This window comes from Aptenodytes patagonicus, chromosome 6 (assembly GCF_965638725.1).
Source record: "Aptenodytes patagonicus chromosome 6, bAptPat1.pri.cur, whole genome shotgun sequence".
Lineage (NCBI taxonomy): Eukaryota > Metazoa > Chordata > Aves > Sphenisciformes > Spheniscidae > Aptenodytes > Aptenodytes patagonicus.
Genome location: NC_134954.1, coordinates 28007365 through 28032521, shown reverse-complemented (window position 1 = coordinate 28032521; position 25157 = coordinate 28007365). Strand labels below are relative to the sequence as shown.

Below are 25157 nucleotides of genomic sequence, written 5' to 3'. Positions count from 1 at the left end.
CCTGCACAGCTGACAGAAAGATGACCAGCTCAAAATGGTGAGCAGCTTCTCTTTGGAGGAGAGCAGCTAGGGGGCTGGATGGAGTGATTGAATGGTAGTAGGTCAGTGGAAAGATGAAAAAAGGACACTCATCCGAAGTAACACTGTCTAGGTGGAAATCAACACTAGTTTGGTGCAGCTGCCCATTCTCTTGTTCTTGGTAAAGTATAGCAGAAATCTGGATGCTAGTCAGTGGGCTGGAGCGTGTGTTGGCCACCTGGAACATAAGGTATGGCTTCCCCTCGGTGTGTGTCACTACAGCAGAGCGGGTGAAGCGGATGGAGAACGCCCGATTCTTTGGTCGGGCAATCTTTGCCACAAAAGCACCTGCATCACGGAAAAGAACAAACTGAATACGAGCACAGTGCCTGGGTTGGTTCCCTGCAGCCTCCGAGCTCTGTGAAACAGTCCAAAGGAAAAGAAGCAGTCTTGGGTGGACATGGTCTTTCTAGCCTCAACCTACATGTTTGAACATTGCTAGGCTGGCATCACACTAACCTATTTTTTTTTTTAAAAGTATAGCTTTCCTAAAATACTTCTTTTTCTAAGCTATGTTCACTTATTAATATTTGGAGAGTGAACTGTAGCTGTAGGAAGGAGAGCTGTTAGCTTGCCCCGATTTACTGTGATTGGTAATAGTATCTGATCTTGGTGTGCTACCACTGGAGAAGCTCTTTCTTAATACACAGTAAACTAACCTGTGTATTTTTAAAGTCTTTTGAAATACTTTAAACCTGAAAATTATTTTAAATAACTTAAAATACCTTGAAATAGCTGCGACATTGTAAAAACTTTCATTACATCGGGTACTGAGGAATACTTAAACACTGAGTTAAAGACCAACAAAAATATTTCAGCTAGACAAAAGTAAACCTTAAAATCAAAACAAATTGATTTTAAATATTGTAATTCCATGGAAAAAACTTGGAGGGATAATGGTATAAGAAATAAGTGCTTGAGAGTGATAAGTGGGGATCTGCCACAAGTATTGTCCAATGAATAACGGAACTCTCAAGTCCAAATCTTGATATTGCCTAATTTATGTCTTTTGTTAATGAAAGGTGCTTAACTTTTACTACTACATAGCTGAAATCTCATCATCCTTGTAGTGACTGACTTAATTGTTCTTTCAGATATTAATATGATCACTATTTATTTCTAGCTCCATTTCTTAAATCTAATTGTTACACCTATTCTATTTAAAGATTAAATATGAAGGATTACCTGTGATGAAGGCTTCCAGCATGAGCCCCAGGACCATCTGTATTGCAAGCAGTGCAATAGCACTGGGACAGTCCCCGCTTGGGAACATAGTGCCGTAACCAATTGTGAGTTGCGTCTCCAGTGAGAAGGAGAAAGCAGCTGTAAAACTGGTGATGTACTTGACACATATAGTGTGGTTGTCAGGTGGAGCATCATGGTCCAGCTCCAGGTCCCCATTCATCTCAGCCAGCAAATACCAAAGCACTGCAAAGACTAGCCAGTGAATGACAAAAGAAGCAGAAAAGACAAGCATCATCCATCTCCAGCGCATGTCCATTAATATTCCCCATGCATCTCGGAGGTATGCCAGACCTTTTCCTTGAGCACCATCCATCTGGAATGTGCTGTGTCCATCCTTGGTCACCATCCTCAGGTATCTTTGGGTCAGGAGGGGAGCACTGGATTTGGTGTTATTGCTCTCTATCATATCTGTGGTCATCTTCTAGAAAAGAGCGAAAAGGAAAAAATGTGATACAATGCAGCATATTTGTATTTTGCCTAACGTTCACAGTTTTTGACACATCAGCAGGGGTTGAAATACTGAAGCCAACAAAGGAGGGCTTATACATTGCAATCCAGAGAAGATTAAGTCAGGAGCCTGGAGAGGAATTTACCACTGTTTGTGGTAATACTTTGCTAAAAAAGATTAAGTTTAAAAATCTGACTACTTCTCAAATTTTCCCCGCTTAGTTTTTTAAATATAACTTTCATAGTCTACCTTCCTAAATTTACATTTGAGTTGCATGCTTTAATTCTTTAGGGGTGAATGGGATGGGATTAGGCATGCTGTATCTGAAAAGAAACTGAATTTTGTCTGATTTTATCAGGTTTTGTAACTTCTTTTTAGCAGAGTATAATAGTTTACCAATACTATTATGAATATTATTAACAATAGTACTGTGGAAATAATGTTTGTTATATTATTTCTCTAACATGTTTATGCATTTTAGGGGAATGCTGTATTTTACCTAGTAGCCCTTTCAGACTTCCCTAGCTCAGGAAATGACTGCTGTCTGCACCCACCATGTCCAGTTAAGCAGAATTACAGTATTCAGCTGCTTCTGGGAGTCTGAGGCTGTTTATGTAAGGATTGGGTAAAAAGAGGGCAGAAGACCAATGCTGAAAATATACTGTGATATAAGTCTAGTCTGCCTAAGCAGTGTATTTTTTATTAGTGACCAAATAAGAAAATAGGACAGCAAATGTATGGGAATAGGAGGTGAAGGTGGAATTGCAAATGTGGGAAGCAAAATGGATACTTGTAGGTATTTGACATGTTAAGCTCCTTTGTTTACTTTTAAACCTCAAAACTTGCCAAACTTGTCAGAGATGCTGAGTATCGTTTGAAAAGACACTGGCCACTCAAATCCAGAAATTTTATAAATACTGAATGTTTAAAGTTCACCTGGGAGAGATTAAAATTAAATATGAGTTCACGTAAAATGGAGACTTCATCATGTGTACAATCTACTTAAAGACAGTTGTGATAGAGCTTGTTTGTAGAACAACAGAGGATTTAAAAATATATGTAAATTCTGCAAATCATAATTATACATGGTGTATTTAGTCAATGTTGTTGGTTGCCTTTCAGTTTTGACTTTTCTCTGAATTATGACTGTTTCAGTGTATAATACAAGTGTACAAACAGGCTAGAGGAATTGGATTTTTTCCCCCCAAGAGTGCCATCTTAGTTTTATCTTGAAAGACATTAGATCCAAGGATCCTGAACTTAAGAATGAATTTATGAAAGGTAAAAGTCTTTCTTGTGATCTATGATCCTGTAAACCAGCAGTTTTCATGACTGTTTACTTGATCTTGATACCAAATTTTAGTAATTACAGAACATTCTCTTTTGCTTTTACTTGTGCTTAATGCATACTGAAGTATGAGAATTGACATCACAGTGAATATTTAGCTAAATTTTCACTTTTCTTTCCTTCTGTAGGTTCTCAAAACCATCCAGCTATTTCTTCTATCCATGCTGTAGTCAAAGGAGGTAGAGTAGATGATGGCCTGCGTGGAATTTGGTGTTTTTCCACTCATTTTTTGTTTTCCAATTCACATCTCTTAGAAGGAATTACTTTGAAACTGCTCCATGTGCCAAAGAATATAGTGGGCTTACTGAGATTCTCCTGGTCAATAGTACCAGGCTACTTTTCTTGGGGGATTCTGATCATAGTCCATTCAGTTTATAGCATGACCTCTGCCTTCATCTGAGTTTGATCTTTGGTCTACTATATAGCTCTCTGAATTACAGTTTTCAGTCTTGCTGCACTGTTACAGAATTTACAATAACCTGAATATAATTTTAAATGCTTCAGAAACCAGATGATTAGTGACTTGTCTGTAGAGCAGAGTCCTTGCACTAAGATGTAGAAGGGCCCTTCTGGATGCCTTGAAGGAGCTGGAAAATGGGCATCTCTGAATGGGAAGGATGATGGGGACCATGCTCAAAATGAGCCGTGGACAATGCCTTGGTTTTATCAACTTAGAATAAGCAGAACTCACAAGAAGTACTCCCTTGTTTGAATAGAGGAGAACACTTACAGAACAAAATGCCTCTGGGTGTGAACATCTTGCATTCTTGAAGAAGAAAAAAAACCCCAACAAAACACAAAACCAAAAAAACCAAAACTAGTGTGTTTGTATAAATTCTCATGGTACTTTGAGGGCAGTATCTGCTTCATAGCCTCCAAGTAATTTGGGTTTGCAAAACAAACATGCTGTGAGAGTGAATCTGATACTGATTGGTGACAGAAGCCTTTTTTACAGTGTTACATATATTAAGAGAAAAAGGAAGAACATACTTAATGTGGTACACTTTTCTTGGCTACACTTTAGATCTTCCACACATCAATGCTAAGGTAGCGTGCTTGAGTGCCACAGGCTTTACTCAGAGCAAAATGCTATCAGCATTGCAGGGTCTCAATTTTGTTCATTAAGGAGCTTTCTAGGGTGGTGATTAATCACTTAATGTTGACTTAAGCTCTGAAAAAATTTAGTCCGTGTTCACCGTCAGGTTGTTTGGGATCTTTTCTATGGGGGAGGATCCATTACTGACAGATTTCGAAGGTACTTGAGAAAGAGAACGTCCATTAGCCCCTAGCAGCATGTTTCACAACAGTCCTGTGTCTCTGCTTCCGGCAGTGGAATTTGCCTGCTGAGGTTAACCAGGTTACTGCTCTGGTCTCTTTTGATAGAAGCCTCTGATTTTTCTTGTCTGGGACTGTTTAAAATATTAGGTATCTAATTCAATGACAGTGATAGCATTGGAAGTGTGTAAGCTTGAATTCTAAAACTGTTTTTTTGCAAAAGCTATTGATGGCTTTAAGAGCCACAAGTCTCAACTTCTTGGGGTGGGAAAAATGGGTAAGAAACTTCAAATAGGCTCTGCGAGCAATGCAGTTGGTTTAGAATAAGAGGTGAAAGAATGGCCCTGTGAGAAATAGTTTACTTGGGCTGGAGGATCAGTCTTCTGTATTCTCAAAAGCAGATTCAGCTGAAGAGTTGATGTGACTTTGAATTTAAAAAGAATTCCTGTCTTCTGTATACTCCTTTCCTTGCCCACTGTAGTAAAAAATACAAATACCTTCTTTCCTTGTTAGTGATAAATTAATGAAGTTGTAAAGTACAATTTGGACCATCTGATCCGATCCCCTGCCCAGCATGGTCCTTGATGTCCCCACATTAATCCCAGTTTCAAACTGTATGTTTTAGGAAAGACATTCAATTTTGACTTAAAGTTCTGCATTGTTTGTTGGAGAATACTCGTCTCCACTGCTAAATACATAGTGAGTTTCTAATCCAGATTTGTCTAATGTAATCTCTTAACCTTTATGTTATGCTGTTTGTCTGGTTTTGCTTTTCCTGGTTCCTGACTTGTGAAACTGTTGTAGCTTTGGGGTGTTCCTTCTCCCTCCATTTCCCAGCTGATAGCCCTTGACTGGAAAGACGGGAACTGTCAGAAATGACTTTTCTAAACATCTTTTGGCACGTTGACCAGTCTTTTATCATGAATTCAGTGTGTCTAATCCTTCCTGTTTCCAGTCTATTGAAAATTAAATGGTTATCACCAACTCCAGTGTGTATGTCAGTTCTTCAGCTTTTTTTTTAATCTCTTTACCATCATTGTCCCTCATTCTGGCTTCTTTCTTCTATACACTCTTCTAAGACAAGTCAAGGTAGGGTGAGTGCTACCTTTTTAAATGAAAGTCACAGTTTCCCTTTTCCTAGCAGTCGCGCAGGTTCTAAACTGACTTGACTTGCTAATGATTTATGTGTAATAAAACGTTGCCTTGCAGCTCTAGGATATTGCTTGCATTTCTGAAATTCATGATCCAGCACACTGACCTCCTGCACTTTGCCTCTTTGAGATCATCTTCCTTGTGTTGTAACAGCTCTTTGTTATATTGCTGCTTCATGCCACCATGTTGTTTTCATCTTCTTTCCTCTTGCTTGACCTTTCTCTGGACAGCAGAAGCTCAGCTGTTAAGACTCTGGTAGGATTGCAGGGGGACTCATTTGCAGCAGTGTCTTCATTTTCTTTTTGTTTGCCTTCTCAGTTGAAGGCATTTAAAGTGACACTTCCAGCCGGTTTTCAGCTCAGTACACTAATGCACCTGCAATCTTTTTAGGAGCCCGAATGCCTTTATGTGGAGCTGTGTTGAAGGGAGACTTCTGCAGTGCTGCCCTACCTGCCTAACTTCTACTCTTAACAAAATCTGTTCTAATTGACCTTGGAAGGGATTTGAGGCAGTTCATAGTGCACTGCTTCATTATGACAGCAAAGTAGTCAAGAGGATCTGCTGTTTGCTGAGAGTAACTGCAAAAACTGCTTACAACTGTAGCATAATTTGAAGATTTATTAGAATCCAGGTGGTGCTGGCATGCCTCTCTGGGAATGTATACTTTCCCTCTTTACTTGTCCTGGGTCCACATAATCTTGTACTAGTTTCAGATTTAAACATCATTTCTGTACTCTAAGCTGTGATCGTTCAGATGTGTTGCTGCCTCTGCATTTTGCAATGAGAACAAACTAAGTTTATAATTTTATTTTAAAGGCACTTTCATGCTAAAAATCTCAGTATTGTTATTTATAGATTGAATAGCAATCCTTGAGATGCTCTGACATGAATATTAGGAAATGAAGTTTTTTTTCAGTATTGATGACATGACTGGATCATATAACTTACATTAGGGGACAATCTTAGAAATGTAGGAAGTAATTCAGTTAGAATAACTGCTTTGGTTGAAAGCTTATGCTACAGTTGTTAGTAAGATAGTTAAAATTTCAAACATGTTAGTCCTTTAGGTTTTGTAGCTAATGCCTCATTGAGATGAATGGGAGTAGTTTGTGACAAAACTTTTTTCTGAGCAGTCTGCAGAACTAAGATAACAGTTTTCAGGACTTGTTACATATGTAAGTCAGTCTTGTAAAAATGGGAGCTTTAATTTGTTGAGCCCAAGTCATAATTTTCAAAGCAAGTGCTACAAAGTATAGGATGTGAGAGCTCGTACTTTTGACCTTCTATGACAGTTTACTACAGAATGCACTTTACCAAAAAAATTTTTTTTTTTAAATGAGAGAGTATGTCTTTTTTTTTATAGTACAGAAAGCAAGGCTGCTTATATACTTGATTTTTTGGGGACCTCTGTAATGCTCCGTTTTGTGTATAATGTGTTTTCACATAGTACAGCATGCTGAAAATACTGTGAGGATCCATATGAACCCTAATTCTTGATTATAAAGTAGCATCTGAGTGGACCAGCTAGTCTGGCCACCTTTAGAGAAGCAGAAAAACTTTACCAAGACTTTGCTTAAATGTTGTTTAAGGCTTTAAAATATGCTAGTATATTTTAAATCCTTATAGAGAAACTTAAATGCAAAATTAAGTATTGTTAATGGAGGAGTAAATTTACAGTTAAGAGGGAAGACTTTATTTGATGTAAGGCTGTAGTAATAGAAGTCTGCTGCCATCCATTTTTTGTGGAACTTGCTGGTCTTGAAGAGCAGTCCTGCCCTATGTGATGCAAACTTCCCAATAGCTTGTCTGGAGTGACTTGAGTTTTCTAGGATGTTGGAGTTCATACTCGATGCCTGTGCATGGTTTCCTGGGCAGCGGTGCTAGCTCACAATGTGTCCATAAGCACAGAGAATGCATTGATTGAAAATGATTGAGGGCAAGAGATATAATTAGAGATGGTAAAAGCAGGCTTGAAGAGGTGAAGCTCACTTCTTTAATTTGTGATGGAACTGAAGTTAAATGCTGAGTTACGATGAATGCAGCAAGAAGGTGAGGATGACTTTTTCATAACAGTTGGCCAGGTAACACCTGGCTACCTTAGCTGGAGGCTTGCAAATGCTCCCTGTTTGCAGAGCGTTGCAGAGTCTTTCCAGCACTGTTTATCTTGAAAACTTTCTGAAAAAATATTGCATGATGACTTTGGTTTTGCTTTGTATGCTGTTAGGACTATGGTCATCTGAGGGAGCATTTTTTTCTCTTTGAGGGGGGGGAAATCAGAAACCATTTTGTTTAAGGTGATAACTTAATTTAGCAAGCTTTAGAAATAAAAATCTGTGCCCTGAAAACAACTTTAATTTCTTCAATTAAAGAATGACAGAACAATTTCTAATTGTACAGTAAGAAAAAGAAAAAAAAATTGTTTTGTGTACTTACCGGTCTTCCAAAGGTTTGTGTGCAGGAGAAGGGGAATACCTGGGCTCCAGGAGAGGGACTGGGCTGGTCTTGTGTATTGGTCCCAGCACTGGCAAGAAACTTCCCACAAGTGGTTGGTAGAGATTCCCCCCCCCCCCCCTTAAAAAAAAAAAAAAATTAAAAAATGGGTTTGTATGTCTCATTCCTGTGTTTATAGTGCTGGGGAGGTTGGTTTTCATCTGAAGCTGATTTGATTGGTCATTTTGCCTGCAGGGGGGCCGGTTAGCTCTGATCATGTGGAAAAGAATGCTGGTTTGTTAGGAGTGTTTCTTTACCCAATACAAACCCTTAGCAGCCAAGGAGAAATCCTCAAACACTTAGTTGGAAAAGGGGTGCCTTCCCCTTCACCTCCTTAATCAAGATCACTTTTTAGGTTTGTATAATCTTAAAGTTTTACATGAAAGTTGAAAAGGCCAAAATTCCCCTGGAAAAGCTGAATGGAAAAAGTTCCTGTATTGCTGCTGAAAAACATACACTGTTCTCCAATACTTTCTCCCTAACCAGTGTCAACTACTGTTTGTTTAGGTGAAAAGAGAAACTCTTGTCTCACTGCTGCTTGTCTAGTGCCACTTCTTCCTCTTCTCATTAGGTCCCGAGCTCCTGAGTCTTGGTTTTAACAGAAGGGTGGGCTGCAGCTAATGGTACAGCCTATGGTCTCTGAAGGGTGTTGCTGAACTGTAGCTTAATGCTGGTCAGAAGATGTAAATCTGGCCACTTCTCTTCCATCTCCACATTGCTCCTTTGTGAAAACATGGAATTAATCACAGGATTTTGCTAAAGCCTAGGAATGAAACAATGCAGATTAGGTGGTTTGCTGATTCCAGGCAGTAAATGAAACCACTTTCACTTAAGCTATTTTCTCTCTCACTTACCAAATGAGAAGAGTTATTTAGGGAAGATGTTTTAGCTGAACGACCATGCAGAGTGGTCAGCATGCTGCACTACTAAACTGAACTCTGAGGACAGCTTTGTAATGCAATAGTATTTTACACTTTTTTTCCCCTTGGTGAGCTGCTGATGTGAGGGCTTTGATTGAACGTCAGATGTAAGAGGATCTGAGAAACAAAGGCTGTGGTTGTTTGCACTAAAACTGCTGAAGGCCTGCTGGGAAAATTATTAATGTAGACTTTCCTGCTTAGGAAACAAAATCCTTCCTAATTTTTTTTTTTCTTTAACCTTCCCCCCAACCCTAAATTGCAAAACATTAATTCTTTGCTTCATTAGTATGGAACATTTTAATACATGTTCAGGCACAGCACCGAAAATTGTGATAGGCATAGCGTGACCTTCAGAACCAGGGCAAATAATGTAGTGCAAGGGGACTCCCACCGCTGTGGCAAGCCTGTAGGACAGTGTGACTTGCCCTTCATCCTTCCCTCTATACTCCAGCAAAGTTGAACTTCCACTACAGACAGCCTCTTTTATTCACAAGTAGGATTTTTTTTTTACAAGCAGTTATTTTCTTACAAACTGTATTTTGTACTGTAGAAAGCATATGGTGCCTGGTCACAGGTTTTCTAATGTGATTCAACTGAATGGATTGAAAATCTAACATGATTGTACAGCAGATGAAATAGCTACAGTAAGTGATTTCCAGGTGTGTGTTACAGAATTAAACTGTCTTGTTAATTCCTTTGAATTTACTGGTTCAGCCATACTCATGACAGTGGATAATGGTCAATTTAGCAAAAAAATACAGAGTGATATTTGAGTAGTATGTCTTTGAGACCTACTGTTGAGATTGAGATTTTATGGAGAGAGAGAAAATGTGAAGCTAGAAATGGGCATCAGAACTCCTGATCTGTCACTGACTTTGGTTACAAATGAGTCACTTCATGACATATATATTCCTTTTGTGTCCCTAGCATGTCAAATACTGTCCTAATGAGAAGGTAGTCCTTCTTTAGAAACATCATCTTACAGCCATTTGTTTTATTCTTCTGTAAAATGAGCTACAAAATTACACATCTAGGCAAAGTTATGTGAATTCCTTTAAAAACACTAGCTGCAAAGGTTTTTCTTTTTAATCCTTTTCTTGAGGAAGTGTGTAGCATGCAGCAGAAAGAAGAGAGCAAGTCAAAGCACTTAATAGACTCCTAGTTTGTCCCCTCTTTAGAGGAAACAGTATTGCTGTCAATCATCGCTTTCCTGTTTATTCTCTCCAAACAGTGATCATGTCATAGGAAATATGGACTGACAGCACGGAGAACAGAAGTTATTTGCCATTCTGTTAGTAAGTCCTCTTCATAAACGTGTTGCCACGTGGCTATGTCCCAGAATCCCAGTCTTGTTCTTTGCAGTTAGTCTCCCTTCAACTCAGTGTTGCACAGCTGTAGGCTTTTTTGGCTGGATACCACTAGGCTCTATCTGAAGTTTTCTGTAAACACCATTACTGGCTTTGTGACAGACTTGAACAGAGGTGCCCTTTTACTGCTCCTTCTCTTCAGGAAGTCCAGTCAATTAGTCCAAGGCAAAACCATAGATTGCATTTTAGGTTTTTTTTCATCCTTAAAACATTGCCAAATACTGACTCTCTGACCTAAGTCATTTCAACTGAAATGAATGTTCTCAAGTCTAGGAACAGCTAGCAAAGACAATATGCTAGGACTTTGGAAGTTACGAATTTAGATGAAAGCTGTAGGAGTATTCCTGTATAGTTTTGTCACAGTCTTTCTGTCACTTGGGTAGCCTGATTTTTCTGATCCTTAACCTGTGACCAGTTTGTATTTGTAAAGAACTAGTTTCTTGGCTGGTCTATCTAATGTTCAAGATCATCTAATGCCAGACCTGTTTTGACACATACCTTGCTGTCTTTGAATATTGTTTGCTATGGTGTCCTAGTACCAGAAAACTTAAGTATGTCATGATATACTGCATTTTTCTCTGTTAATTCCACTGAAGTATGGCATCAGAACAGTCATCTGATGTGACACATTGGAGTGCTGCTGTATTTAGAAAGGTGATATCAAGAATCACAGGTGATACCATCCTCAGATGAATATAACACTGACCCCTTGTAATCGATTCTTTTGTTTCCTAGATTTCTAATGCTGTAGAATTTAAAATCAGAGGAGGGGCAGGATCCCACTTGTGTCTGATCTTGGCAAACAGCATTTGGTGTTTTGTCACCTCTGTAGAGATGTGTGTTTCAAACCCCACAGCAGCAAATGGGGATGCCATCTTCTGCAAATTCAGAATACAAAACCTGACTTCAATAGTTCAGTTCTTGGGAGCAAAACCAGCTGTCTTAAGGACTGTCGTGGTTTAATCTCAGTCGGCAACTAAGCACCACGCAGCCGCTCGCTCACTTCCCCCCACCTGGTGGGATGGGGGAGAGAATTAGAAGAGCACAAGTTAGAAAAAGTCGTGGGTTGAGATAAAAACAGTTTAATAATTGAAATAAAATGATAATAATAATAATACACAAAACAAGTGATGCACAGTACAATTGCTCACCACCCGCTGACCGATGCCCAGCCAGTCCCCGAGCAGCGGCCCCCCCGGCCAGCTTTCCCCAGTTTATGTACTGAGCATGACATCACATGGTATGGAATGTCCCTTTGGTCAGTTTGGCTGTGCCCCCTCCCAGCTTCTTGTGCACCTCCAGCCTTCTCAGTCAGTAGAGCATGGAAAACTAAAAAGTCCTTGGCTAGTGTAAGCATTACCTAGCAACAACTAAAACATTGGTGCATTATCAACTTTGTTCTCATCCTAAATCCAAAACACTGTACCAGCTACTAGAAAGGAAATTAACTCTATCCCTGCCGAAACCAGGACAAGGACTAACTAAGAAAACCTGAGTTGCCTTGGGTGTGCTTATAGAATGTACATATCTGTAGAGGGGCTAAGAACATACAGATATTTAGTGGCAAAGTAGACTTCATAATATTCTTTAGGTAACTTTTTTTTTCTCAGATGTTTTTGGGAGAGCAGAACAGAGCCTGTGAGCTGATAGCTTGCCAGTGTTAAAGAGCAGTCTCCAGACTCTTAACTTAATAACAATGGAAAGAAAGAACATCTTTTTTTCTTAACTGGTAGAGTCTAAAATCTCTCAAATTAACATTACTGAATAAGTGTCAGGTAATAGCTGTGAATTTTGATGAAAAAGAATAGATACATCTCTAAAAATACTATTTTTCTAGTCTCAAAATAGCAAATTGAATAACTTTTTTCTGTTGGTAACTGTTTTAGTGAGGAAAAACGAGTGTCTTGTGCTGCAGAATAAAAAAAATTACATTTTTCTTCTTGTAGCATTTTAAAAATAAGTTCAGAAAGAATGAGGCATATTCTTTATCATCTGGGTCTTAGGCTCATGTGGTCTGTTGGATTGCAGCTCTCTCCTGGGCCACCATCTGTGTATTTTACTTTCAGCTGACTTGGCTCTGTAGCTCTGTCTCCCTAGTTTTCTGCTATGCGAAGCCCATCCAAGGAGCAATACTGAGAGGCTTCCCTGCACTTCCTGTTACATTCTTCTAAGTGACATTTTTCGGAGATCTAAAACAAAAAAAAGCCTATATTTCCTAGACTTGGATATTCTGTCTAGTTTGTTGCCTTCCTTTATTTTCTGTGAAGCATGGGAAAACAGAATGTGGTTGACCTTCATCTGCAAAGATTTATCCATTCCAGATAAGTACATTTGCCAACATTGCATCTACCAAATGAAGGGAGTTGAGTGTCTCCCGCGATTTTGTTTTATTTGGAGCCAGTATCACCAGAGACTTCCCAAAATACACTTGTTTTAAATTTTTTGTTCTCAAAGCCCAGCAAGGACAGAAGGGGTCTTTAGCCAGATGTCCCCTTCAATGAAGTAAATGTGTATCTGGGTTATATTAGGCTTCGTAGCTGAGATTGCCTGTTGATACTGATGAGGTACTTTAAATTAGCCAATGTGCTTTAGCTCTTTATATAGAAACAAAATAAGAGGAAGGTATTCCAGTTACCTTTCTGAGGGCCCCAAGTAGTCATCAGGGTGGAAGAACTCTCGCATCTTAAACATTGGGGTGTTTCCTGCCTCTCCTGTCTACCTGATAGGTCAAGGGCCCTGCCATCTTAAATTCTTGTAGAAACTTGTTCCTGTGACAGTGGTAAAAGGATTTCGTGTGAACCTGGAGCATGGGAAACTGGAAACATCTTGGATTTTGTACTCTGGATTGAATTCCACCTGTACTCTCTCACTATAGTCACTCCCTAAAACAATATACTGTGGAAAATATTGAGCTGGAGAAAGAAAAAGTTTTTATTCCTCCAGTGTTTTGAGATGGTGGAGAACGGATGTTGGTTTTTCTCCAAGATACATGCAAGGTCCAAAGACAGTGTGTGTTTCCTGTCTCCAGAGTGCAATATCTCTATGTAGGAAGAATTTCTGAGTTCTAAACGGAGGTTTGATATGCCATAGAATTTCAGGTACTCTGTTTCCTCATTTTTTCATTGACTGAAAAAGCTGCATGATGTGAAGAAAGGGGAATGCAATCTCCTATCCTTCCTAAACTAAATTCTTAAAAATGTCCCTTTCCACCCCAGGAATCTTAGTGCATACTCATGCTTTCTTTTGTTTTTCCTGTCTAAGCAAGCAGGCATACTATACAATCTTCACCAAATATCATCTTATATTTTTGGATTTTAAGACTCTAAGAAGAAAAATTAAGTATACCTTTCTCTAGTACTTGAATACTTTTTTTTTTATAGATAACCACACAATTTCAGGTTGACACTGGTGTTAATAGTATCAGCAAAGTGGCATCACCATGGTTCCTGTGAGAATTCTGGTGCTACACAACTAAACATATTCAAAGAAATACAAAATCCAGAAGTCCTGAAGCTAGTACTACCATTTATTTCGGTGGTGGTGTATCCCTGTCAGGATGAGTCAGCAGTGAAAGCAGCGTATATCTAGCCTGAGTTACTGGTGTATAATGTGCATTCTTTTTATAAAAATACTTACATCGTCCTTTTGTGACAGTGTTGCTCTTCATTAAGTACTTGAGGATTTTATATGTTTTATTTTAATTATAATGTAATGTAAATTAGGAACTAAAAGACTATCCTGTCTCCTAAACTTCTGGTAGACTCGTCCTTGAGCTCGAGCATAGTTGCTTCTAACGCCTAATATGCTGACCTTGGCTCTCCAGAAGATGGATTCACAGGATAATGTTAACACTACTATGTTTTTCTTGTTTAATCCTTAATCCTACTTTAAATTTTCAGTCTTTCCTAAAACATTGCAAGAACGCTGTACATCATATTGGATTAAATATGTAGATCTCATTCTTTTTATTACAGAAGTAGCAAATATGTTTCATTTATATAAAATGGGTGTAATGTTTACAATTTACTGTATTCCCATTTTTCCTTTAGCATGAGACTTTTCATACTACAGCAGTTTATTCTTTCTCTCTGTATGCTTTGGCTTCTTTCCTTTTATGCTTCCCTATGTCTCTTAAACTGTCATCTTTTCCTCCTCCGTCTTTCCTATCCATGTTATAATTTCTTGTATGCTTTGCTTCTGTTTTTTTCCCCCCTCAGTCTTTCCATCCCAAGGTACGTAGGGATGTGGAGGGATTTCCTAAATCTGTCATACATTTCCTTCCATGAACTTCCATTTGTCTCCTAGGTTTCTATCACCACTTACTTCTGGTGTATTTTTGGCTATAAGGGAGCAAGATTTCAACCCTTTTGTTTCTAGGTTCCTAAAGACGGGACGCAAGTTCACTGGCATGTGTTTTCTTTGCAGTGAGACCAAACTTTGAGGAAGGTGGGACAGCAACAACGGGGAGGAAGCATGAGTTTATACGCTCTGAGAGCGAGAACTGGCGCATCTTCAGGGAGGAACAAAATGGGGAAGATGATGATGGAGGCTGGCGACTGGCTGGGTCACGGAGGGATGGTGAGAGATGGCGCCCTCACAGTCCAGGTGAGAGGAGATCTGGAGAAAAATGCAGCCATGTTTATAGGGAAAGGGCAGTGGGTGAATCAGGGCATGGGGAAAGCAGAGGAAAGGGAGGTGGCATAAAGTTTGGGACAAAAATAGGTAAGGTTCATGCAGTTTTGGTCGTTAAATACTGTTTTGGCATACATGGGACCCTTGGTCACAAAACAATTAGCATAAAATTATGTGCCTTTGTTTTCTTTTTAATGTCTTCAGTACCCTAACATGTTTAAGGGAACAATATTTTTCAGGTGTGTGCTTGTCTGTTGTGCTCCAGGTGTGTATGTGCCTGGTAAAATCAGGGTTTTTTTTAAATAGTACTGTTTCTCTGTGGCTGTGATGCTGAGGGGAGAGAAGTTACCTACATTAGGTAGCATATCTGAGGCTGTGGAGTGATGCTGGTACTAAACCATTCAGGTTGTTGGCCTCTTTCTAGTTTTCCAAATGTGTTTGCAATGCCAAGAGGCATCCTTGGAAAATCTCAAAATATGTTGCTCTATGCATCTTATAGTTAGTTACAGGATGTCTTGTCTCGCTGAATTTCAGGCATCTGTTTGGTGTCACCCTTCCCTGGCCTGACACAGTCAGTCTGGTTCACTTGCTTTCCAGCATTGCATTGCTAGAGTTGCCGGAGAAATACAAAGCAGAGCTTGGTATTTGGGTAATATGGCTGAAACTTTTTTCTTCCCTTCTATTTGGAAAAGATCCTGCTAGCCAGTCATACCTGTTGTGGGATCTTGGTTTTGGGTATCTTTTGACTGCAGAAGGCTTCTGGGGAACTGAGGGAGGATTGTGGCTCTTCTACTGTTACATCTTCATAGGGAAGCAAAGGAAGCACAGGACATTTTTGGGGGCTGAGGTGGACAACTTTTCTTCAACTAAAAAAAGTCATGCTTGCTCTTACAATGGGTCTATCACCCTTTTCAACATCCCAAAGGACTTTTGGTACTATAATGGTTGTGAACAACCATTACCTCTGTTCCTAACTCTCTCCACAGCTACGTATTACTCTGCCCTCAAACAACTGTTAGCTTGTACTAAAATTTAGCAGTGAGCCCAAGGCTAGATTTATCATCAGATGTTTTCTATTTAGAGCAGGGCTAAGGGGCAAATTTTGAAGAATGTAATTTTCTTTTCCCCAGTGTTTGGTCACGATTGTTCATTAGACACTGCTACTTTGTTATACAGTTCAGATGACATCAGGCCAGCTACGATTGTACCTCATGATAATCAGATGCAGCATGATACTCAGGAGTGGAGTGTTTTGCAAGTACAAGCCTGCACGCTTTAGCTTAAAAGGAAGCATAGACCTCAAAGTTCAGAAGTTCATTCATGTCTTGAACTTTTTTGGAAGATGTTCTGAGGAAGGTTTTGAAAATTCATCTTCCATCATAGGAAATATTACTGCTTATTTGAATTTTCGCTGTGGTAGACAACTAACTTAACTTCACTTACAAGTTAGTTTTAGCAGATATAATAAAAAGCCTGTTCTAAGAATTCTGTGAATCTGTGGAGAAGTTGCTAATTTTGAGGTAGACTGACTTGACAGCTGTATTGTACTAGTCTCTCAGCTTTGGTCAGAGCTGTATTTGAATTCTCCTGTTAGTAGTAGCCACAGGACCATCAAAATGGTTTTAATCACATTCTTGCTTTACAATGAATTTAACTCAAATTGTCATGGCTTGAACTGCTTCTTTGTACTTACTCAGCTGTTAGGTAATAGTACTAATCATGTGTCCTGCTAAAAATAGAGAAATGTCTTCAGAGTACTGTCGTCATTTGTTTAGCTGGATCTTCCTTGGACTTGGCTCTGCATGCTTCCTACTAGATTGTTTGCTGCTTTTTTTTTCTTTTGGGTGAGAACAGTTTAGAATAACGTAGCAGTTGTCAGGCTTGAGTTTATAATCTTCTGTTGTTAAGCAAAGAATACTTTGATTCCCAGAGACCATTGTTTTTCCAGCTTTTGAATTCCTCTTGCTCCTTCAGTTGTGTTTACTGCAGGATGGCTGACCTAAATCTGCTCATTTTATGCTTTTTTAGTAGGCACAAACAATCGAGAGGATGGACTGCTTCTGCTGAAGCAGTCTTGTGCCCCTAAGTATAGTTTCACAGATTCTGTTGTCTGATTTATTGTAGCTAAAGTTAACTCCCTTGACATAGTTGAGGGGATCTGTCGTGTCCATGCTGTGTTTAAACTGTTCTCCACTCACATGGCTATGCCTCATATGAAGTGAGGGATCTTCTGAGTACTGGTAATAAAGTGAAGAAGCAAATCCGTCAGACTTCTCCTCCTTAAAATAGACAAGCCTAATCCTTTTTTTCTTCTCCGACTTAATTCAGAAGGATGTAAACTTGTCTGGTTTTGCATCATGAAAACTGTCTGGATTGTATCACCAGGCTTTTCCAGTCAGAGTTTATGGGGTTTTCTGCTTTTTTCTACTACTGCCTGTGCACTAGGACTAGAAGTCTGATGAGAAGACATCTTTCCTTGGCTTATACAATGGAAAAGTTGTTTTGCTAGTTGTTCTGGGTAAATGTGGTACCGCTGCTATTGTAGATGTGAAATAGGATCTTTAGAGTGGGTTAACTATCTGTAAGAAGAATGTGACCATAGCTTTAAATTCACTGGCTGCTTCAAAGTTCTCTTTTTTTTTTTTTTTTTTAATTTTTTTAGCCATCTTTTTTAATGATTTAATGACTGCTTACCTAAAAAGCCCCTTCTTTCTGTTGTTCCAGTTCTTGCATTCATACAATGATTGCCCTTTAAATTTGCAGAGCAAGTCCATTTTATCAGATAAATATACAAACCTTTTTTTGGTCTCAAAACTAGTGAATGATATATAAATGTCTTTTTGTTTTTTGTTACCAAGTCATCCTTAAGGAATAGGAATAATCTCTTCTTGCTTAAAATTTCTCTGATATGATCTTGTGTCTTCGCTTAAGCAGCTCTAAGATCTTCTTCCTGAAAAACATTTTAGAGAGGCCTTATTCTGTAATCTCATAAAAAGATTTTTTTTGGTTGCTGCTTTTTTTTGAAAGGCTTTTCAAACTCATCTTGGTTCACTCCATTTTCAGAATCAACTGCTGTGAATCAAGTAAATGGCTTATTTTTTGGGCTTTGTGCTTGTTGAATATCTTAAAGCAGCTAAAGTACGTTCGAGAATATTGCTCTAAAATTCAGCAAAATAAAAACTAGGTTCATATACAATATATGCCAAAAAAGTAATGTGTACTATTCCTTTGTCTTTTGTTTAGTATTTAGTATTGTTTTAGTATACATTGGAAATGTCTTTTCTGAATTAGAGAATATAACTTTTAAGAGATAAATAGCTATTACTAATTGAGACTAAAGTGTACTTGGATTTCCTGAAGCAGCCAGTAGTCCTTTCTTTCACCTATAATGTCACCATAAATTTCAAGGGGTAAATTTAGCTTAAAGTTATTTCTTTTAACTTGGAATCTTGATCATATAACTGGTGCCTAATGATACTACAGGACTGAATTTAAAGCTATGTTTGTGTCCTAACTGTTGGTTAAAAAACTTTAGGTAAGAACTTAAGATTTGTCTTTACTTTTGGCTTGCTTTAAAGATTGGCAGCCCTGTACTTCACACCTGAGTTGCTCACTATATTCTAACTAGGCTTTTATAAACTTTTGTTGTTATTAAGAAACAAGGGCATGTGTCTGCTCCACTTGCCTCTTCTTTTTGCCTGTCCACCTAGCTCTGAAAATGTGTGGGCTATAAAAGGAGGTTGTGTGACTAAATCTTTGGAAGCAGACCATATGGTAAACAAAATCTCTTTAAGTTCTTAATTTGAACTTTGAAGATATCTGGAATTCACAAAATGCTTAGAATTAACATTCAAAAACCATGTTTCTGGGTCCCACTGTGAAGAACCTGTGCTCCTGGTGTAGGGATGTGAACGGTCTAAGAATAATCGAGGCTCTTCTCAGTGCATGGTCTCAAGATGGCCCATTTATGGCCGTATAGAAAGTTCTTAATACCAAATTTTCCTCTTCTATACAAAAGAGCTGGAGATGCTCAGCTATTTGCGAGCCCCAGGTTAGCAAACAGGCAGAGATATTAATCTGTTTGTATGATACGACATTGCCAGGTTCAGGCCATAGCTCTTTTTTTTTTTCCACGTATTGGGAAACCTGACGTGGACATTGCTGGTTGTACTGAGGAGATGTCTGCCCATGGTTTTAATGAGAAATGCAGCCTGGTTGTCAGCAACCTCTCACACTTAAACCTTGGAAAAAGCCCTCCGATTCCAAAAGAAGTCCTGGTTTTGATGCATTGATATTTCTGATGAGGAGGGGGGAAGTAAACTTAACGCTGCTTCTGATGCCATGTCAGTGGAATTTCAGTGTCAGGCCTTTTATTTCAGGTAGACTGTATTGTCCTGCTTAGTTGCTGGTTGCTCCCAGAGATGCTTTTGTTCTTTTAAAATCCAGCAGCATTTTAATGAGATGTTCATATGCATGACTCGCTTGAAAAGAAGGCCCGTAGAAACCTGCACCTCCTGAGTTTGCACTAAGTTGGAGGCCAGGGCGCTGTGGGCAGAGGTGCATGGGGTGTGATGCAGGCATCCTCTTCTGAAGAGGATGCACGAAATGGTTATTACTTCATAGAATCATAGAATACCAAGTTGGAAGGGACCTCCAACCTTTCTTGGCAAAAGCACGGTCTAGACAAGATAGCCCAGCACCCTGTCCAGCTGAATCTTAAAAGTGTCCAAAAGTGTACTTGAGCTCTCTGGAGCACTTACTCCATTAGTGCATCTTCAGTGAACTTTTATCTCCGCTTACGTATTTTTTGAGACGTTATCGATGAACAAGAGGTTGACATAACAGGCCTAAGATGTTAAGAACTACTTTAAAGCAGGCAGAAAAGATGGGATAATTGCAAGTTTACTGTGCCTTACGTTTTTCCTTAATGACATTAAAAAGGTTGACTCAGAACATTGATTGACAGTTTTGCATACCAAAAATGTTATTTATTTGTTTCTAAGGCATAACTAGAGGCATAGATTAAGTTATACAGTGGAATTATTTGCAAATAAGCACGTAGGGTATAGTGAAGACCTTGTTAAAGTCTAACCTTTTGTGTTTCCTTGATAAAATATAGTCTTAAAGTTCATAGTATTTCTAGAAGGAGTTTGTTTTATATTTGCTGTATTTGTGAGACAAAGGTGGATTTTTGCATGGTTAATACTAATACTTACGGTATTAGGGTTGATGTGGAAACATTCCTCATTCATATGAAGCAAATGGAACAGAGGACAACGTTTCTCCTCTTTACTGTGATTTTTTTGGTAGCCATTTGATAGCAGAGAGACTGCACAAATTTTGAGACAAAAAAAAAATTTTTTTTCTCCAGAAAAGAACACAGCCACCACTGAAAGCACTAAAAACTAAGGTGCTTTCATTTTTGCTTTGCACCTTTCTGGTAAAGATACCTTCTGTTGGATGGAAAGCTTCCACTACAATCCTTTCACTCCCGATTTGTTTTCCTTAGCAGCAAGTTCTTTACAGTTTAAATAGCATTATTGCAGTCAGAGGATTTTAAGCTTGGCTGAATGAAGATGTCTTCTGAATAGATTAGAAGGAAAAGTGAAATAAAAATTACACTTGAATTTGGCAAGTTTTCCCTCTTCTCTTATTATCATTCCAAGTTTTGGTATTCCATGGCTAAAAAATTACCATCCAAGAGACTTAACAGTCCTTTCAAAGGTATTTGAACAGTTGTCAGTCCATTTTTCATGTATATGCACAAAAGTGTCTCTGAGGGCAAGAGGAAAAAAGCATGGTTTGTTCAGGATGTGACTTTTGCAGATTGCCTAAAAGAAAATATAAAATCTTATACATATAAAGATACCAAAAAATATTTAAGTCGATGGCTGGTAAATTCAATCAGCATCTAGTATTGCTTGTCTTATTTTGGTGCTCCAGCATGTTTTAGATTATGTAGCCCAGCTTTCTTAGCCTTATGTGGGTTTTTAATGCTCATAATACAATTTATAATGTGGGTATATACAGTGGACAATATTTGAAAGTCTCCTGCTTAATGGTAAGATACTCCTTTTCTTTCCCTTGTCCTTTAAGATTCCTGTTCATAGGATTGTACCCTGTAGGGGCTTTCTGAATTTCTGTCACTGTTTGTCATCTCATCACCCACCCCTTCACCCTTCCAAGTAAGCTACTACCCCCGGGACTGTCTTGTAAAGTTACTTTCCCCCTACCTTAGACGGCCCTCGTTCTGCAGGCTGGCGAGAACACATGGAGCGACGGCGGAGGTTTGAATTTGATTTCCGGGAACGAGATGATGAACGGGGTTATCGGCGAGTACGGTGTGGGAGTGGCAGCATGGATGACGACAGGGACAGTCTCCCTGAGTGGTGCTTAGAAGATGCAGAAGAAGAAATGGGAACATTTGACTCCTCTGGAGCGTTTCTCTCTTTAAAGGTGAAAAGCTGTCTTGGGCCCTTTTTTTTTACTCTGAGCAAATGTCCTGTTATGTCGGGTGGATTATGGACGATTATGTTGACTTTGTAGAAGGTGCAGAAGGAGCCAATCCCTGAGGAACAGGAGATGGACTTCCGACCTGTGGAGGAAGGGGAAGAAAGATCTGACTCTGAAGGGAGCCACCATGAGGAAGCCAAAGATCATGAAAAGACCACAAAGAAAGAGGGGGAGAAAACAGATAGAGTAGTGGCAGGTAAGGGGGATTTCTCATGCATCTGTTCTATACTGCAGTGTAGAATTTCCGTTAATTCAGTTACATAGAACCATGCAATGTTACAGAAGCAGTGGAAGAAGCAGTCCAAACATCTTCACCGGCTGCCAGGTCAGATACCCCACCAAAATCCCAGCCTCCAGACCCGCTGCAGACGAGCCTTTTTGAAAGGAAGGAAGAGTCTGTGCCAGAAAGAACAGAAAAAACAGAAGATAAAGAGAATCGAACAGAGAATACACCGCCAGCCAAAATGCCCAACAGAGGGGAAGGTGATAAACTTGATAGATAAATTTATAAGTTTCAGTTACTCGTTGTGATTAGTCTTGGTCTCTTTTAAGAGACAAGGACTGGATTATGGTGATGAAAAGCTGGAATTCACCAACTGGTCTATAAATACAGGATTTGTTGGATATGCCATCTCAAATGCTTGCAGTGCACTGGTACTTCACATTGCAATGCAGTCTAGAGAAACATAGGCTAGTTGTGGGTGTGCCTCATTGTGGTAGAGCAGATCAGTCTGGACAAATGTATGTGGCCAGGGAATGGGATATGCTGAAATGTTCTGAGTTCTGCACTGTTAGAACTAAACTGTTTGTTCCATGAAGTTAGGTTGGGTGCCTGTGCTGTTAACAGTACCAATGTGTAATCATACATACAGGAAGATATGAAAATACTTTTGCTTTGGTGCTAATTTTGAGCTGTTGAATGTTTTCTACAGTAGGTTCTTAAAAGTCATTTTCCCTTATGTTAAAGATAAGGAACTAATTCTAACATTTTTCTTTAGATTTGGCTTCTGTTGCTCAACCTTTGCCACAGATTTCTGCAGACACAGCTTCCCCTGCTCATCTTTCTCCTCCTGTTTCCAATTCAAATCCTGCTCTGCGGCCAGTTCAGACACCTGTCACAGCTGCTCCAGGCATGGGCAACATTCCCACTGACCCAGATGATGAAGAGGGCCTCAAACACCTAGAGCAGGTAAAATTTCTCAAATTCCTTTGTTGTTGGTAATCATGAGACTGGAGGAGTGTGGAATGCAAAAAATATTTGAAGCCCATAAAAACAGAAATGCAGCTGAAACTTTACACTCCACAGTGTATACTGAAAGCTACTTTTCTTCCCTCCATTATTTTTCTGGAGAATAATTCAAGCCTATGTAGTATTTTTCTGAATAAGGGTACTATACCTAGTGTTAAAGAGCTAGAGATCCTAGTGCTTATGACCACTGTCAAGTAGCCTTACCATTTGCCTTGAGAAACCATAAAACAGTATGCCCAATATATTGGAAAAAAAAATTTATATAAACGAAGCACAGACTATTCATGAAAGTTCAGTGACTCCTGGGATGTAGAGCATTTTTCATGCTATTGCTCCCATACCTGTTTTGTTTTTCACCGTGATACTGTGTGGAACCTTCTTGGCAAGTTGTTTTAAAGCTTTACTTAAGCAGGTGAACCGTGCTTATTCAGGACTCTGACAAGGTGGTAGACTAAGCTCAGGGTTTGTGGTGCAATTACACCAGTCCTTGAGTTGTCTGTAATTCCTGCTACACTCTTCAGCACTGGGTAGTACAAGGTTGTTGTATTTGGCACACTCATTTTCAAATCTGTAAGCACACGTCTAACTCTTGTATTCCTTGCTGGTTTTAATGTCTCCTGCAGCAAGCAGAGAAAATGGTGGCATACCTGCAGGACAGTGCCCTTGATGATGAAAGACTAGCAGCAAAAATTCAAGAGCACAGAGCAAAGGGTTCCTCTATGCCGTTGTTCCATGAAGCCATGCAGAAGTGGTACTACAAAGATCCACAAGGAGAAATTCAGGGTAGGTCTGTGCCCTTTACACTTCCTCTTTTGTTTCACAGAACTGTTAGAGTTCATCACAAAATTACCACCAACAGATACTAATGCTTTTTTTTTTTTTACAAAAGCAGCACAGGGAATTTACCACTCTAGAACTAGGTTTTGAAAATGGATCCTTCTACCCATCACTGCCCCTATCAACTCAGCATGCCTCATGTCCAGAATTATATTTTATCGTGGCTAAGGTTTGCCATCACTTCATGTTTCTGTAAATTGAAGTTAGACTAAAACCTGTTTTTCATGCTAATAGTTACTCAGATTTCCAGACAACAGTGGAAACAAAACAAGAATGTGACCATTCAGTAGCTTGTTGAAGAATCCATGAGAAATACTAAAATCAGTTTTCTAAGTCTCAGCCCAAGACATTGAGTATTCAGGGAAGGGTAATTTGTTTAGAATCCAGAGCAAAGAGAAAACAAGTTTTCACAAGCCGGTGCTCATACATAATCTCAATTTAAATTGTATATGCAGCCAGTGCATTATTAGTTCATATAATACCAACTGTCTCATGCTTGCAGTTTTCACTTAAACTTCAATATTTTTGCAATGAAAGTAGGAACAGGCCTTTCATAGAGATACTTGCATCTTTGCTTTTAGAAGGTACTTTTCTTTTGGAGGTCTCAGGGCTCTGTCTTAGCAGCTGCTTAGCTGCCTCCCAAAAATGCAATTAAGCAGTGAGTTCCTTGCTTGCTGTACTTCACTAGTAGTTGCTAATGCTGTTTAGCGTTAATGACTTCCTCAGCTATGAACTCTAGATAGGATTTGTGGGGGTGTTGTTTGTGGGATCTGTGCCAGTCTCTTGTCTGCAGGTATTGCACATCTTTAGGGTTTTCTTCTCACCCCTTTAAGTTTAAAGGATATTAACCATAAAGCGTTTATATTCGTTCAGTGTGCTTCAAACTGTATGTTAGTCGCTGCTGAGTGTTTATTGCTCAGTGATGGTCTAACAGTTTTTCACTGGAGTAAGTACTTCCTTGAATGTGACCTCCAGAAGTAAACACTCCCACGTAATTTTTTCTTGGGATGACTCTTGTGGTTTCATATTCTCTGGGAGGAATTACCTTCTAAAGATAATTTTACAGAGAAGGCAAGAATTGCTGAACATTCTTGCTTTTCAGAAGATATATTTGCAAAAATTGTATTTACGTGGTTCTTACTCTGATAAATAACCTTTCTTTTTTTATACTGGCTTTGTGTCCATTTGGATATGTAAAATTAGTATAGGAGTCCTCCTTTGAAGGGAGTGACTGAAATCTCTGTGAGGAAAAAAGAGGAAGAGAAGGAAAAGTGTAGCTTTTTGAGAAAGGAAAAGAGAAACTGGTTTCCTTGTTATCTTAAAAAATGTAATCTTGCACTCAGAGGTGAATCTGCTCGTCTGCTAAGTTCCAGACACAGAACTTCTATAAAAAATATGAATTCCTCTGATTTGAAGGCAAGAGTTGAAACAGGCTAAGATTGTTTAATTATCTGTGCAATATATGTGGGGAAAAGCACTTGTGCTTTTAGCACTGTCAGCTAGCGGATACTGCTGAGGTCCAAACTGGAAATTGCAGCTGTCATCAACATGATGCTGAGCCCAAAGTAGTGAGCTTTGCTGGAAGGCAGGATGTGTATTAGCT

At 39.1% G+C, this 25157-nt stretch overlaps 1 protein-coding gene across 11 annotated transcripts in view; it reads left to right on the top strand.

Moving 5' to 3' along the window:
- Positions 1–25157, top strand: part of GIGYF2 (GRB10 interacting GYF protein 2) — an 80801-nt gene that overhangs the window by 36541 nt on the left and 19103 nt on the right. For 6 of the 11 annotated variants that reach the window (XM_076341712.1, XM_076341713.1, XM_076341709.1 and 3 more), the window contains 6 exons: positions 14749–14928; positions 21194–21411; positions 21502–21664; positions 21751–21951; positions 22467–22657; positions 23341–23500. In XM_076341712.1, the coding sequence (XP_076197827.1) occupies positions 14749–14928; positions 21194–21411; positions 21502–21664; positions 21751–21951; positions 22467–22657; positions 23341–23500 (1113 nt within the window). Of the gene's footprint in view, positions 1–1291; positions 1676–14748; positions 14929–21193; positions 21412–21501; positions 21665–21750; positions 21952–22466; positions 22658–23340; positions 23501–25157 lie in introns of those variants that run through there. The other 5 variants (XM_076341711.1, XM_076341708.1, XM_076341710.1 and 2 more) reach the window with 3 other exon arrangements.